The sequence below is a fragment of the Stegostoma tigrinum genome, chromosome 9 (assembly GCF_030684315.1).
Source record: "Stegostoma tigrinum isolate sSteTig4 chromosome 9, sSteTig4.hap1, whole genome shotgun sequence".
Lineage (NCBI taxonomy): Eukaryota > Metazoa > Chordata > Chondrichthyes > Orectolobiformes > Stegostomatidae > Stegostoma > Stegostoma tigrinum.
The window spans coordinates 78,397,862-78,415,464 of record NC_081362.1 but is presented as its reverse complement, the minus strand read 5'-3'; the positions used below and the strand labels follow the sequence as shown (position 1 = coordinate 78,415,464).

The window sequence follows — 17,603 nt, the reverse complement described above, 5'->3', positions numbered from 1 at the left end:
AGTAAAAGACTTGAACTGATTCACCTCATACATGGTGATCATTTAACACAATTGGACAGGCTCAAAGAATATAAACAAATCTCTGATAGAATATTGATCTTCACCTCAGGGGCCTAGAGTACAAAGGTACTTGGTGAGATCCTCATCTGGAGTACTGCATTCAGGTAGATCCTCATATAGAGAACTGTACTCAGTTTTGGAGATGGAAATTCGGGAAATATTTACTAGCCATGACTTCTATAGTAATATCATGGCTTAAATATTATTGTTTTGAAATCTGAGAACAGGTCACATAGGTGCACTTTGTATTATCTTGAGTTGGATAGGGTGTGATCCATTCAGTGGTGGAGATTCATCGTGGATCTTGCCCAGAGGGAGAAAAGCAGTGAAAAACAGTAATACTTTGAAATGAGCACATTTGTTACACTGGAGCTCCATTTTGAGGTGTATGAGCTGAGTCAGAACAGTATGTGTGCTTTGCAGGTTTAACTGCTTTTTCTTAATGGTTGGGTAAAACTAATGACTCTTGTTGAATAATGACTAATTTGAATCATAAATTTGTGCAATAAAGAATTGTTTAAAAATGATGTATTTCTATTTTCAGGAAAAGCTGGATACAGGAATAAGAAAAGAGGTGGATGGAATGGGATCTCCAGAGGTTAAATATGGAGATTCAGTGTGCTTTATTCAGCACCTAGACACTGGACTTTGGCTCACTTATCAGTCTGTAGATGCAAAATCAGCTCGGATGGGAACTGCTCAGCGTAAAGTAAGTCTTTTGTTCTGGACATTAGTGACATGAATGTGTTTCTAATCGCCTTTTTCCAATTTAAATGTTGGGTGTAGTTTAAAGTGGGTGATGGGGTCTCCACCTCAGCTGTAGGGACAGTGTTAGTCCTTCATAATCTGTTTCTCTGGAAGGCCGAATGAATTAAGTTCCAATCTGGAACGTGACTGGGTAGTGGCCAGAATCAATGTCCGCAGACTGGGGAAGTCCTACTTGTTGATTATTGTGACTATTTAGAGGCTAGCCATAGAGGTGGTGGCTGTTGCTGTTAACAGGATCACTCAGAGACTCAGGCCACAGGTAAGTGATAACAGAATGGAGGACTGTGCAGTGGGAGTCACTGAGGAGCAGTTTTGTAATCGTGCTAGCAGGAAGGATTGGAGGTATCTCTCCCATCCCTTCCAAAGCTCAGTGCCTTGATCACACACTGCATGCCCTCAAAAGGAGGTTCCCACCCCAGAAGCCCACAAGAGGCCCTGACAAGTTTCACTTTTCTCTGCTGGTTCAATGCCAACAGCTTACAGAAGGTGTTTGATAAAGTACAACATATTAGGCTACTTAATAAGATAAGAACTGATAGTCTTAGAGGTAATGTATTAGCATGGATAAATGAGGGGCTAACTATGAGAAAAAAGAGTTAGGATAAGGGGAACATTTTCAGGATGGCAACCTGTAACTAGTACTGTGCTACAGGGATCAATGTTGGGGCCATAATTATATCCAATATACATTCATGACTTGGATGGTGAAAGTGAATGTGTTATAGCCAAGTTTGTGGGATAGGTGGGAAGGCAAGTGGTGAGGATGACCTAAATAGTCTGCAGAGAGAAAGTTAAAGGTTAAGCGAGTGGATAAAAACTTGACAGATGGAATATAATGGGGAAATGTGAGATTATGTACTTTGGCGGGAAGAATAGAAGAGCTGAATATTATTTAAATGGAGAAAGACTACAGAAAACAAAGGAACAGAGTGATTTGGGAGTTATCATCCATGAATCACAAAAAGCTAGCATCCAAGTTCAGCAAATAATAGAGAAGGCAAATGGAATGTTGGCCTTTATTTCAAAAGGAGTGGAGTGTAAAAACAGGAAGGTTTTGCTAAAACTGTACAAATCACTAGTCAGACCACAACTGGAATACTGTGAACAGCTATCCAAGGAAAGGTTTCCTAATATTATGAGTAGTCTACTAAAAGCTGATATCAGATTTAGAAGAAGGGCCCAGACCTGAAACATCAGCCTTCTTGCTCCTCTGATGCTGCTTGGCCTGCTGTGTTCATCCAGCTCTACACCTTGTCCCAGGTTTAGAAGGATTGTCTTTATGAGGAGAGGTTGAGTATATTGGGCCTATAGTTTTGGAATGTAGAAGAATGGGAGGCAATCTGATGAAAACATACAAGATTCTTAGGGGGCTTTTGCCAGGTTAAATAGAGGAAATTGAGAGAGTCTAGGACCAGACAGCATAATCCCGGAATATGTACCTGCCACACATCAGATAGTGATGAGAAGGAATTTCTTCTCTCAGCAGGTAGTGAATCTATGGAGTTTTTTTTTACTGCAGAGGGCTGTAGAGGCTGTCATTAAGTGTTTTCAAGGCTGAGATAGATAACCTTTTAATCAGCAAGGGGACTGTAGGTTATGAGAAAAGGCAGGAAAATGGAGATGAGGATTATCAGATCAGCCATGTCCTTGTTGAATGGTGGAACATTCTTGATAGGCTGAGTGGCTTACTTCTGCTCCTACATTTCATTGTCTTATTGGAAGGTTGAGGCTTCTAAGTTGGAATGAATCACTCACGTAAATGAGTCTCAATTGGTGGTGAGGCAGGAAGTCCATCCACAAGCTCTTCCCCATTTTCTTTTGATATGATAATGTTTATTCTGTAATCTGTAATCACTGAAAAAAAAAATTAAACACCAGCTGCAGAAATAAACTGTTGTGATCTGGCTGCAATAAAAATTTCTGCTACCTTTTTTTTCATTTAGGCCATAATGCATCACGAAGGCCACATGGATGATGGCTTAACTCTTTCACGCTCTCAGCATGAAGAATCAAGGACAGCACGGGTTATCCGCAGCACAGTTTTTCTCTTCAACAGGTTTATTAGGTATGCTTTCTTTTAATTATGACTTGGCTCTTAAAAACATGCACTGTAGCAACAGTGCAGATGTAAAGCAGTTTTCTAGAATCCCAAAGCCCAGGTCATCTCTTGGGTCACCTGGTAGGCTGAAGGACCTTTACTGCGCTGTGTATGACTCTATTACTCTCTGATGCTGTTACTCGGATTTAAACCATATCCCCTTAATCCCAAACCCACAAGGTAATGCGCAGGCAAAACAAGACAACACAGCTTAGTAGAATTATCAAGGTTCAGAAAAAAAAGGCAACAAAGGAACAATTCTACTGGAGTTCAAATTTAAAAATTTACACAATAGAATACATTGACTTCTCATAGTTCCCTTAATTCCTGTAATGAGATCAAATTGTTGACAGCTGCAGAATGATGGAAGATCTTCAGATCAGACTTGGTATTCAATGGCAAATTGTTAGGAGACTTGAGATTTGAAGCTTTATCAGTTTTTAGAAGTAGTTCAGTCAGAGAGTGAACTTTTAGCTGTTTTTGCTTTAAGGCTTGTCTCTTGCCAACTGAGAGTTAGAAAGAGAGAAAAACTGTTAAACCTTCTTTAACCTGGCAATGTCCAAATCATTCTATATTCTGATTTTTCATAGTCCATAGGTATATATGTACTACCAACAGTTTATTGCTTTTCCACAACAGACCTCTGTCCAGTGTTTGAAAACAGATATTTATCTACTCAAAATGGTTTAACCCCTTTGTCAAAATAGCAGGCAGCAAATTCATATTAATGTGTTTAGTATTTGTGTATTGTTACCCCCAGCAGTAAACTCTTGGCTTAACATGTTGTTTGACACCTTTTGGACTGATATGCCATGAGACCTGTACTATAGTATAACGCACTATGATTTATGGCTTTTGGTTGCGTTTGTTGAAGAAACTGTCTGTGACACTAACAGGCTATTGACCAGGCAAGCACTGCATTTATTAAGATTTCAATAAAATGTTCATGGGATAATTTCTGCATAATGCCTTCATTGCATCTGATTAACACTACAGAGGCCCAGTCCACAACAGAAATAGAGAAATTGAAATATATGCAGTAGCTGTGTTTTCAGAATTCACTTCAGAGTGTCCTTGAGGTTTTTTTAACCGCAGGAAATGCTACACTTGCCCCCACACCTCCTCCCTCACCCCATCCCAGGCCCCAAGATGACTTTCCATATTAAGCAGATGTTCACCTGCACATCTGCCAATGTGGTATACTGTATCCATTGTACCCGGTGTGGCTTCCTCTACAAAGGGGAAATCAAGCGGAGGCTTGGGGACCGCTTTGCAGAACACCTCCGCTCGGTTCGCAATAAACAACTGCACCTCCCAGTCGTGAACTATTTCCACTCCCCCTCCCATTCTTTAGATGACATTTCCATCATGGGCCTCCTGCAGTGCCACAATGATGCCACCCGAAGGTTGCAGGAACAGTAACTCATATCCCTCTTGGGAACCCTGCAGCCCGATGGTATCAATGTGGACTTCACCAGCTTCAAAATCTCCCCTTCCCCCACCGCATACCAAAACCAGCCCCGCTCGTCCCCTCCCCCACTGCATCCCAAAACCAGCCCAGCCTGTCTCTGCCTCCCTAACCTGTTCTTCCTCTCACCCATCCCTTGCTCCCACCCCAAGCTGCACCTCCATTTCCTACCTACTAACCTCATCCCACCTCCTTGACCAGTCCGTCTTCCCTGGACTGACCTATCCCCTCCCTACCTCCCCACCTATACTCTCCTCTCCACCTATCTTCTTTTCTCTCCATCTTCGGTCTGCCTCCCCCTCTCTCCCTATTTATTCCAGAACCCTCACCCCATCCCCCTCTCTGATGAAGGTCTAGGCCCGAAACGTCAGCTTTTGTGCTCCTGAGATGCTGCTGGGCCTGCTGTGTTCATCCAGCCTCACATTTTATTATCTTGGATTCTCCAGCATCTGCAGTTCCCATTATCTCAGAACTCGTAATAGTGTCAGTCAATACCTGATTTGATTAACCCTTACAATATGTGATTAAAGTATGTTCCATGTGCTTTGTCTTCACACTTTCCCTGAGTGAAGGTATAATCTAATACTTCTAATTACTTCCTCAGTGGGAATGCAGTGAAGACAAATCTCTACAGGCTCCATCACAACATCTGCTAAGAATGCCAGCACTGCTATGGACTTGTGTTTCATTAATTCAATGAAAAAGGGAAGAAAATAAACTCAAGGCTTAACTTGGGGATAGACCTTTAAATCCTTCACCTCAGTTATTTGCTTGCCTCTAAACTCTTAATCTCCTGGGCACTTTTCCAATACTGTTAGTATTGCAGTCTCCTTTTTTTCTGCAGTTTCTGGTGCCTATTATTATTCAGTTTTCTGTCCCATTTGATAGGAAGTTGAATGTCATGATGCTGTCACCAGCAGAATTTGCTCTCATTTCTGGTCAAACCACTTACAGTACAGCCTGCAAATCTGTGAATTAGAGCCAGAAAATCATAAACTGAATCATAACACAGAAGGAGACCATTTGGCCCATTGTATCCATGCTGGCTCTCTGTGAGAACAACTCAGCAATACTCTCCCCTGTCTTTTCTCCATCGCCCAATAAATTATTCCTCTTCAGATAATGATCTAATTTCCTTCTGAAGATCACAATTCAGTCTCTGTCCATCACATTAGTAGGCAGTGCATTCCAGAACCCAACCCATTTCTGTATAAAAATAGTTTCTCCATATGTTGTCTCTTTAAATTGTTGACCTTTGGTTATTGATCTTTGTAGCAATAGGAGGTTTCTCCTTTCTCACTGTTCAAACAAACATATCCTCCAAGTATCCTCTTAACCTTTTCTTCTCGAGGGAGAACAGTTCCAATTTTGCCTAACCACCAGCATTATTGAAGTCTCTTATTTCTGGAATAATTCTTGTAAAGCCTTCTGCATGCTGTCTAGTGCCTAACCTTCTGCACTCTCTCTAGTGCCTTCACATCCTTCCTAAAGTGTGGAGACCAGAATTGGATGCAGTTTTCCAACTGAGGCTGTACAGGTGTTTTCCAAAGTTTCACTGTAATTTCCTTGCTTTTGTACTGTCTCAATTTACAAAGTCCAGAATCACACATGCCTTATTAGTCCATCTCTCCTCCTGACCAAGGTCAAATGCATTGAAGGGAAAAGGAGCCCTGATGGAGCCCATGTGATACTGGTGACATGATCATTACAATCATCTTCTGTTTTCAAATGAAGTAGTTGCAAGCAGATTAATTGGAGACATATCAGGTGGGATCCCTACCTTATCCCTAACCCTAACCCTAACCCTAACCCCTAGCAGTTGCCCACACATGTCCCCAGACTACTGTCACAAAATCTGCGGATAGACAAAAGAATCATCAGGCTTCCTCTACTAATTAGAAATTGCTACAGCTTTGTGAGTACTTTGGAAATTTCTGTCTGCCCAAAATTCTACTTCATGGAGGAAGTGAATTTCCAACAATTTTTATCAATTTGATAAATCGTTTTGTCAGCAAGTTTATGTGATGAAAGGTTAAGACAATCGGTGATGCATGATCATTGACATTAGGACTATTTTGTCGCTAATATTTGGTTGCATTTTCAGGGGCCTTGATACTCTCAATAAAAAAGGGAAGTCCACAGCCATTGATTTGCCCATTGAGTCAGTTAGCCTGAGCTTGCAGGATCTGATTGGTTACTTTCAGCCACCTGATGAACACCTGGAACATGAAGAACGACAGAACAGATTGCGAGCATTGAAGAACAGACAAAATCTCTTCCAGGAAGAGGTAAGCAGCTCTCCTTTACTAATCTTTAGTGATGGATTTAGTCTGAAGTTATGTTAATAAGTTAAACTGCAAAAGAATTGAATGTACAATACACAGCCCACTTACATTTGATTGGAAAACCTGTCAAATTCCTTTGATGATAATAATACCATGGCAGAAGTAAGCAGTTTTATTGGCACAGAACAACTCATTCAGAAAAAATGCTGAAAATTCACTATGTAGTGATCTGCAAATTTGTCTTCATGATTTCATTTGCAGGGAATGATTAACTTAGTTCTTGAGTGCATTGATCATCTCAACGTGTACAGCAGTGCAGCCCATTTTACAGATGTAGCTGGGAAGGAAGCAGGAGAGTCATGGAGAGCAATTCTAAATTCTCTGTATGAGCTACTCGGTAAGATGTATGTTTTTGATCTTTTATTTCCAGTTCATATATTGATTGCAGTAGATTTATGCAAAACTTTTCTCACCCGATAATTTACACCAATAGTCATACCAGCAAATTCAATTCAAGGTGACTCCTTTAAACATTTTCAAAGCTATGTTGAGTACTAAAAGAGGCTGAGCTGGCCAATGGGTAGGACCATAGTTTAGTAATATTTCCATCATGCCCTCTTCCTGCATGCATCATGGACCATGGGTTCCCATAAAACCTGAACACAGCACTAGATTAACCATCCTATTGACTGGTGGGAAAATGGCTCCAAACTTAGAAGGAGGATGTGAAGTAATGAGTTGTTGTTTGCTGATGAATCTCTTAGGATTGTATTGGAGCTTTTCTTTTTTGCCAGTGATTATCTTTATTATTTTGAGTATATATAATATACGTAATACTTTACGTACACACATAAGTAAATAATGATCGCATGAGATTCTGCCCTAATTGTCATTAGTCTACACTAGAGAATCAAGCATTCCTTGAATTCCAAAACTATCTGCTTTAAATTGATACCTAATTGGCCAGTATACAAAGTTGGCTTTTACGATGTTTTGAGATGGAGAGCCAAAACACAACTTTTACCTTGTGATGTTTGAATGTCATTGCTAACATGCATGAGCAACTAATATATTAGCAAAGCTTGATAAAAACGTGGCATTAAAATAAATATTATCACACTGCTGATGTGCTCAAGAATAAAAAGGTAAGGAGATTCAACAATTGTCAGTAAATAGTCAATATTTTAAAGGCATGTAGGAAATACATTGTAAATCATCTATGGATACTGAGTGTATTCCTAGCATGTTTGTTACATGAAGAAAAGAAGACTGTTGGCAACATCAATTATTTTTGATGATAACAAAGCATGTTTATCTTATTGAAATGGAATCGCAAACAAATGAATGCGATAATGCATTGAGGACTTTTCAGTGAGTTGTGAAGTTTGCCCACTTTCTGATTAATCAAAACTGAATTGTATTTTATCAGAGCACATGTTGCACCAGGAGTGCAGACTATTTCAGACATATTGCATATCCTTGTGCTTCAGAATTTGTTTTGACGTCAACGTGTTGTCTAACAAGATTATTGTTTTTGTGAAACATAATCATTATTTTTTGTGAATAATCCAAATGGTTATCTGACAATATAGATCTTTATCTGACACCTTCCTGTTTTCCTTTTGCAGCCTGGCGTCCGATATTCTGGCCTGAAATGCCAGTGTTTATGAATGAAAATTGTTCATGTTCCCGTTGAGAGAAATAAGGATGTATACAGTTATGCCCTAATCTTGTCTCTTCTGTCTTTAGCTGCCCTGATCAGAGGCAATCGCAAAAACTGTGCCCAATTTTCTGGTTCCTTGGACTGGTTAATAAGCAGACTAGAGAGATTAGAAGCTTCTTCTGGTACGTATGAATCCTTTGAATTTTTATTCTATTTGTTCATGGAATTTGAACCTCACTGGCCAGGACAGCATTTATTGTCCGTCCCTAATTTCCCTTGAGAAGGTAGTGGTGAATTTCAGTCCACGGCAGGGTAGGAATGTCCATAGTGCTGTGAGGAAGGGAGTTCCAGGATTTTGAATCTACAGCAGTGAAAGAGTGACAGTATAGTTGCAAGTTAGATTAGTGTGTGGCTTGGAGAGGAACCTGCTGCCTTTCTTTATGCAGATAGTAGTCATTGCAGAATTGGAACATACAATTCATGGGTGGGTTGACGTAGTGTCACTTGTAGATAGTATGCACTTCCATTACTGTGCAATTGTAGATCAAAGAGTGTATGTTAAAGGTGTTGGATGAAGTGCCAATCAAGCAGGCTGTTTTGACCTGGATGATGCCATATTTATTGAGTGCTATTGGAGTTGCACGCTTCAAGCCAAGTGTGTGTAGTAGAATTTAACCCTGTATATATTGCACAGTGTGGGTGTTTAGGGGAGTTTAAGCTTTTTATAATGCAGTGTGTGCAGAGGAAAATTTAACCCTGTATGTGTTATTAGGTAATGCATATTAAATATTATTTTATCACACTCGTGACTTATGCATTGTGGATGAGGGAAATATTTTGGGGAAATCAGGTGTTGAGTTATTCACTACAGAATTCCTTGCTGTGGTCTGCTCCTGATGCCATAGTGTTTATATAGATCGTCCAGTTTAGTTTAGTGTCCAGTGATAAGCACAAGGATGTTGATAGCGCGATCAATCAATGAAGACAATGCTGTTGAACAACATTGGGAGATCGATGTATTCTCTTTTGTTGGACATGGTCATTACCACTTGTGTGGTTCTGGATGTGAGTTTGCTCGCTGAGCTGGAAGGTTAGTTTTCAGACGTTTCGTCACCATTCTAGGTAACATCATCAGTGAGCCTCCAACGAAGTGCTGGTATTATGTCCCGCTTTCTATTTATCTGGTTAGGTTTCCTTGGGTTGGTGATGTCATTACCTGCGTTGATGATGTCATTTCCTGTTCTTTTGCTCAGGGGATGGTAGATTGGCTCCAAATCAATGTGTTTGTCGATGGAGTTCCGGTTGGAATGCCATGCTTCTAGGAATTCTCATGCGTGTCTCTGTTTGGCTTGTCCTAGGATGGATGTGTTGTCCCAGTCAAAGTGGTGTCCTTCCTCATCTGTATGTAAGGATACGAGTGATAGTGGATCATGTCGTTTTGCAGCTAGTTGATGTTCATGTATTCTGGTGGCTAGCTTTCTGCCAGTTTGTCCAATGTGGTGTTTGTCACAGTTCTTGCAAGGTATTTTTGTAGACGACGTTTGTTTTGTTTGTTGTCTGTATCGGGTCTTTGAAGTTCATTAGCTGCTGTTTTAGGGTGTTGGTGGGTTTGTGGGCTATCCTGATGCCAAGAGGTCCAAGTAGTCTGGCAGTCATTTCGGAAATGTCTTTGATGTAGGGGAGAGTGGTTTTGGTTTCTGAGCCCGTTTTGTCTGTTTGTTTGGGTTTGTTGCTGAGGAATCGGCGGACTGTATTCATAGGGTACCCATTCTTTTTGAATACGCTGTATAGGTGATTTTCCTCTGCTCTGCCTAGTTCCTCTGTGCTGCAGTGTGTGGTGGCTCGTTGGAATAATGCTCTAATGCAGCTTCGTTTGTGGGTGTTGGGATGGTTGCTCCTGTAGTTCAGTATTTGGTCCGGATGTGTTGTTTTCCTGTAGACACTGGTTTGAAGTTCCCCATTGACTGTTCGCTCTACTGTGACATCTAGGAATGGCAGTTTGCTGTTGTTTTCCTCCTCTTTTGTGAATGTTATGCCAGTAAGGGTATTATTGATGGTCTTGAAGGTTTCCTCTAATTTGTTTTGTTTAGTGATGACAAAGGTGTCATCCACATAGCGGACCCAAAGTTTGGGTTGGATGATTGGCAGAGCTGTTTGTTCGAGCCTCTGCATTACTGCCTCTGCTAAGAACCCTGATATCGGAGATCCCATTGGTGTACCGTTGGTTTGTCTGTAGGTTTTGTTATTGAAAGATAAATAGAAAGCGGGACTTAACACCAGTGCCTCACTGGAGGGTCACTGATGATGTTACCTAGAATGGTGACGAAACGTCTGAACACTAACCTTCCAGCTCAGCGAGCAAACTCACATCCAGAACCTCAACCTGAGCTACTCTTAAAAACTCGCTAGCACTTGTGTGGTGTAAATATTTCTTGCTACTTATCAGCCCAAGCTTGCATGTTGTCTGGGTCATGCTGGATGAATTACAAAAATAAAGCATATGCTATCAGAATGAGGTATCATTCAACGATGTGACGGCATGCTTGTGGAATTTGCATAATTTCAGAGCTGGATTTTACTTAAAAGTTATGGCTTGATTTATCTTTGATAAATTAGCCTTGGCCCATTGCTAAAAGTTACAGAGAGTGATTTTTAATGGTCAGCTGATGGTCTAGTGGTTTCCTGCACAAAAGCCAGGCCATCAGGAGATGATTATTAGAAGCGTGGAGGATCCCTGGTTTCTCCATTGATACAAGGGAGTAGAGATTACCTATATGTTTTTGGTAGGCATCTGCTTAAGTATGGGGGATATATTTTGTTTCCAGCATTTATTTTTCACTTCTCATGCACAGCTTGGCAGAGCATGCACAGTGCACTTCCACCTATTCATAATAAATGGTCAATGACCCAGTCACTGACCTCAAAGGAACTTTTGGTGTCCATACAAGAAATGCCCCAAAACATTTGCATCGTCAGCAATGGAATACTCAAATGGCAGACACAACTTCGTGGCGATTTTCAAATGTGGCCAAACCAGAAACTTGTTCAGGCCACCCATTGCCAATTTCAGATGAATGACAAGGCTGTTGTGCTGATTTCATGAGCAGTTGGACCAAAGTCAAGAATTGATCCGACTGGTCTTTTAATAGACCAAGTGACTGTGTTATTCTGAATATGATTATACTGAAATCTAAGGGAAGAATGTAGGCCAGCCCGTTGCATCGGTAATCATGGTGACTGTGTCCACTTGATCATAGGGGAGGCTGTGCATCATTTTCCACCTGTCAGGAAAACATCCAGTAATTCAGTCTGAAGCAGGGATTAAGGGGAATCCCTTGTGCATTTCATTGTGTGTTTGCAATTAGGTTGAGGTTGGAGGGCAACGTATTTCACTATTTACAGAGTAACAAGCTCAGTTTGTCAATGTAGGTGACCTCCCCCAAACAGCCTTGTACTCTCTGTCTATCCCAGCAGTTTTGAACTCCCAATGTACCCAACCTATTTTTTTATTTAAGTCTTCACTTCTCAACATTACCTCCTGAGTCCCAGATCTACATTTTAGTTCTGCCAGCCATCATGATGCACTGGTCCCTGCATTGAAGCCTCCCTTTATAAATATTCTCACAACTATTTTGTGCTGTCCTTCAGTGAATACAGAAAATAATTAATTTAGTATACCTGCTGTCACATTGTTTGACGGAACACATGGGCCACGTCTCTGACATGTATAGAACTTCTTTGACCTTTAGAAATGCTGCCACAATGTGAAAATGTGCCTGTTGCTGTTGGTAGTTTATGCGCGAATTTGCTTACTACAGCAAATAGGGTTTCACTTACTTCATTTTCTTTAGGTTTTGCCAAAGGTAACTTGTAATTAACCAAATGCATAAAACCTAATGATTGATCTTGATCATTTCAGGCATGTCTTACCTCTGGACAATTTTCTGTACCGGACTATTTCAGTTCTGTTGCGGCTTTCACTGTTTTGCAAACAACAGCTCCTCTAAGATTGTGCTATATAAATCTTATCCACTGCTAAAAAGTACAACAATCATTATTGTCTTCCTTGGCTAATTGCACTTCGATACCTCAGATTTAAAATTCTCATCCTCATATTTAAGTCTCTCCCTGGCCTTATTCCTCTGTATCTCTGTCATCAGTTATAAGCTACCAAATTGTTTCTTTAAGTCAAGCCTCACAAGCCTCACTTCCTCCCTTTTCTGCCTTTCACCCAATCTCTCTCTTGTACTTTCAGCCCTTCTGTTTCTCCCTTTATCTCTCTAGTACCTCCTTAAACGCCACTTCTTTCACCAGGCTTTGATCACCTCTACCTAGACCTCCTTTTCACAGGATTTGATGGATATTTTTAATTCTTCGTGAAATGTTTTGGGCTATTTTTCTCTGTTGTAATAGCTTTGTGTGTGCAAGTTGTTGTTCAACATTTCTGCTCATGTAATTAATTTAGAATTTTTGCTTAAGGGTTTATAGCTCAGGAGAACATAGATTTTCAGAGGGAGAGTAAGATTTATATTGACTAAACCTTGGGAGCGACACGAGATTGTGTGACTGCAAGGCTTGTCAAGGTCAACTATAATGACTTGCCATTGGAGTAATCCCCGTTGCTTCTGCCTCTGCGGATGACACTGTCAGGTGACCACATTAGATATGTTGGTAACAGTAACTAGTTTCGGCAAAGAAAGTTTCACTGACATGACAGAAAAAAAATGTCAGTTTTATGCTTGTAACTAGGAAAGAGTCCAGAATTTGCTTATGCACCCATGTTGTTAGGGCACATCAAGCTGCGTCACTGTACTAGGGAGCTTTCTGGCACAATCTGCTCTGGAAACAGTGCTTTGCGATTCCATGGCATATTCACTGACGTTAGCTGGTGGGGCAAGTGTGCATTTCTTCAATATATTGAGGAAAAATTTAACATGTTTTTCAGGATTTGCTTGCAATACTTCCTGACTTTCCTCTAATTTTATATGTGTATTTGAAGGAGGTAACATGTAATGGATTTGGCCACTTAACTCTTTTACCTCTTCTGCCGTCTGATGAGTACTGGGTTGTAATTGCTGCTGTAAAAATTGCCCAGTGCCAGTCCATACAAAGTGATTAACCCTTTTAGCACAGATTCCTGATGACTTTTTACAGTGATTTATAATCGGTAGCAATTGAATTCAGATGACTTAAACTCCTTTCACATAGGATCCTTGAGACAGATGATATTCATCTCACTAGTATAAACACGAATTCAAGTGAAACGATACTGTTCTAACCCATTGCACTATTCTGTCCCTTTTGTTAAAGACCAATTCCTTTATCTTCATTTCTTTGCTGACAACTAATTTCTTCACAGGCTTGAATGCATTGCCTTGAAATTTGTTGCCTGTAAGATTTGAACAAAACAAATCTAAGGGCCTCACCTTGGTCATTCACTTGCAGAAAAGGTGGGGAACCTGTCATACTCTGGAGCTTCAGTTCACCATGAAAATGTCTGTGAGATGGGTTGCTTTAGGACCCTGCTCCTGTTTGCATTTTGGAGGCAGTTGCCCAAGCGTAATGGAGAGTTATCATAAAAGATATGTCAAACTGAACCTGGAAACGTGCTGTAGTGGTAGTTGCAGCAGAGAAAACTAGAAACAACCTCCAAATCACTGTCAGACCTGTTTATGCCATTGCTCTGAAGTTGGATATTGGGCATGTTGAAATCATGTTGAAGAGTTAATAACCGAGCTGCCTTGTAAGCATCGGGTTTCTACCAGAATAGAGAAGGAGGAAGGATTGATCTTATTGTACGTCAAATGTCTGATTACTATCAAGAATACTGAGTAGAAATAAATGGAGCGAGATGAACCATGAGTGACTCCTGTATAACTTTAGTGGCCAGTCTAACAAATGTAAGCAGAGGGATTGAGTAATCATGATTTGGATGGATTGCAATCAACTGTTCTTCAAAACACCCAAGCACAGATAATTCAAGAAGAGCTTTTTTTATGGAATGCGTCCTCAAAGGAAACAACTGAGATTGTTTGCATCAATCAGCCATTCTTCAAAAGATCTAAGGAAGTTCATGAAAATACCTTTAAAACAGTCAATATTTAAATAAGGGTGCTTTTCCAGAATTAGTGTGAGAGCTCTGAAGGTACAGAAATTCAGAGCTTCTCGTTTGTATTGTGCAGGTTGATCACTTATGTTGTGTGTGAATAAAATCTGTTTCATATAATAACGTGAATAAGAAATGTTTGTTGGCTGCTATTTTTCAGTATGAAGAGTCTTATGTTTACTTGAAGCGAATCCTTTTGAATGACTCTTAAACTAAACCTTTCACCTCTCACATTCCATCTTCTGTTTGGAGACTCCTATAACTAAAGTTTTAGACTGGGTGCATTGCAGGAAGTGTAGTGGTTGCCATGTTTACATTGTCATCTGATTTATATGTTGCCAGGTATGTTTTATGCAACTGGTTCAGGGTCTCCCAAAGAAGAAGTTGTCGCCTTGCTTCATTTCCAGTCCCACTGCTTTACCCAGGATCTTCTGAAACCTACAACATAAAATATGTATTATTCTTTCTGACTGTCATTATAACTCTGTGCTCATTATTGGCTTCTGGTTGAACAGCACCTTGATTTTAAAATTCTCATCTTTTTTCTCATGTCACTTCATGGCCCCACCGTGTTATAATACTTTATCATATGCCATTCCCTGCTCGCACCCACCCTGCCCTCCCAAAACTATCTGCATGTCTCAAATTTTGGTGACGCTGTTTTAGTTGCTCCATCTTTGATGGGCTTTCCCGCAGTTGCAGAGGTCCTAAGCTCTGGAATTTCTACCTTGAACCCGTCTATTTCTCTTGCCTCATTTAGGACATTCTTTAAGACCTAGCCCCTTGTTCAAGTTTTTCAGCAGCAGCCCAAAATTTCCTTATATGGCTCCACATCCAAATTCTGTTTGAATTTGCTGCTGTGAAATACTTCGGGACTTCAAATTCTGATAAAGTTGCTATATAAATATAGAAAGAGCTAGCCATTTGGATACAAAATTGGCTTGAAAATAAGAGACAGAGGGTGGTGGTGGAGGGTTGCTTTTCAGACTGGAGGCCTGTTACCAGCAGTGTACAATGAGGATTGGTGCTGGGTACACTGCTTTTTGTCATTTATATAAATCATTTGGATGTGACTATGAGAGGTATGGTTATTTAGTTTGGAGATAACACCAAAATCCATTAACTCCAGTTATACCTCTTGCTGCTTTGGGAATGCAGCCAACATAATGAACGACCCCTCCCACTCCTTTTATAATCTCTTATAACATCTTCTGTCAGTCAGAAGATACAAAAGCTTAAACATGTGGAACGACAGATTCAAGAACAGTTTCTTCCCTGCTGTTATTAGACTTTTGAATGGACCACTCCAATTTCAAATTTAATGTTGACTTAGCTCTTTGTGTACGATCTCTGCATCCACAATGTTATATTCTTCATTGTTCTATTACTCTTAAGCGCTTTCTGTGGTATGATCTGCCTGTACTACATGCAAAACAAAACTTTTCACTGTAGGTACATATGACAATAATGAATCAAACCAAGGAATTGGACAGCAAGGAAAATTGCCTCAGCTCACAACAGGGATCTTGTTCAGAGATAATGGGAACTGCAGATGCTGGAGATTCCAAGATAATAAAATGTGAGGCTGGATGAACACAGCAGGCCAAGCAGCATCTCAGGAGCACAAAAGCTGACGTTTCGGGCCTAGACCCTTCATCAGAGAGGGGGATGGGGGGAGGGAACTGGAATAAATAGGGAGAGAGGGGGAGGCGGACCGAAGATGGAGAGTAAAGAAGATAGGTGGAGAAGGTGTGGGTGGGGAGGTAGGGAGGGGATAGGTCAGTCCAGGGAAGACGGACAGGTCAAGGAGGTGGGATGAGGTTAGTAGGTAGCTGGGGGTGCGGCTTGGGGTGGGAGGAAGGGATGGGTGAGAGGAAGAACCGGTTAGGGAGGCAGAGACAGGTTGGACTGGTTTTGGGATGCAGTGGGTGGGGGGGAAGAGCTGGGCTGGTTGTGTGGTGCAGTGGGGGGAGGGGATGAACTGGGCTGGTTTAGGGATGCAGTGGGGGAAGGGGAGATTTTGAAACTGGTGAAGTCCACATTGATACCATATGGCTGCAGGGTTCCCAGGCGGAATATGAGTTGCTGTTCCTGCAACCTTCGGGTGGCATCATTGTGGCAGTGCAGGAGGCCCATGATGGACATGTCATCCAGAGAATGGGAGGGGGAGTGGAAATGGTTTGACCGCTTTGCAGAACACCTCCGCTCAGTTCGCAACAAACAACTGCAGACCGCTTTGCAGAACACCTCCGCTCAGTTCGCAACAAACAACTGCACCTCCCAGTCGCAAACCATTTCCACTCCCCCTCCCATTCTCTTGATGACATGTCCATCATGGGCCTCCTGCACTGCCACAATGATGCCACCCGAAGGTTGCAGGAACAGCAACTCATATTCCGCCTGGGAACCCTGCAGCCATATGGTATCAATGTGGACTTCACCAGTTTCAAAATCTCCCCTTCCCCCACTGCATCCCTAAACCAGCCCAGTTCATCCCCTCCCCCCACTGCACCACACAACCAGCCCAGCTCTTCCCCCCCACCCACTGCATCCCAAAACCAGTCCAACCTGTCTCTGCCTCCCTAACCGGTTCTTCCTCTCACCCATCCCTTCCTCCCACCCCAAGCCGCACCCCCAGCTACCTACTAACCTCATCCCACCTCCTTGACCTGTCCGTCTTCCCTGGACTGACCTATCCCCTCCCTACCTCCCCACCCACACCTTCTCCACCTATCTTCTTTACTCTCCATCTTCGGTCCGCCTCCCCCTCTCTCCCTATTTATTCCAGTTCCCTCCCCCCATCCCCCTCTCTGATGAAGGGTCTAGGCCCGAAACGTCAGCTTTTGTGCTCCTGAGATGCTGCTTGGCCTGCTGTGTTCATCCAGCCTCACATTTTATTATCTAGGGATCTTGTTCAGATGGGCCAGTGGGTTGAGAACTGGTGGATGGAGTTTAATTCACATAAATGTGAAGTGCTGCATTTTGATATGGCAAATCAGGGCAGGACTTGCACACTTAATGGTAAGATCCTGGGGAGTGTTGCTGAACAAAGGGACCTTAGGGTGCAGGTTCATAATTTCTTGAAAGTGGTGTTGCGGGTTATCAGGCTACAGGGATAGTGAAGAAGGCTTTTGGTATAGTTGCCTTCATTGGCT

At 41.6% G+C, this 17,603-nt stretch overlaps 1 protein-coding gene across 1 annotated transcript in view; it reads left to right on the top strand.

Annotated features, from left to right (window-relative positions):
• ryr2a (ryanodine receptor 2a (cardiac)) overlaps window positions 1-17,603 on the top strand; it is a 684,685-nt gene that overhangs the window by 282,691 nt on the left and 384,391 nt on the right. Inside the window, exons 11-15 of the mRNA XM_048535805.2 lie at window positions 605-769; window positions 2,772-2,893; window positions 6,499-6,682; window positions 6,941-7,076; window positions 8,429-8,524. Coding sequence (XP_048391762.2) covers window positions 605-769; window positions 2,772-2,893; window positions 6,499-6,682; window positions 6,941-7,076; window positions 8,429-8,524 — 703 coding nt within the window. The remainder of the gene's footprint in view (window positions 1-604; window positions 770-2,771; window positions 2,894-6,498; window positions 6,683-6,940; window positions 7,077-8,428; window positions 8,525-17,603) is intronic.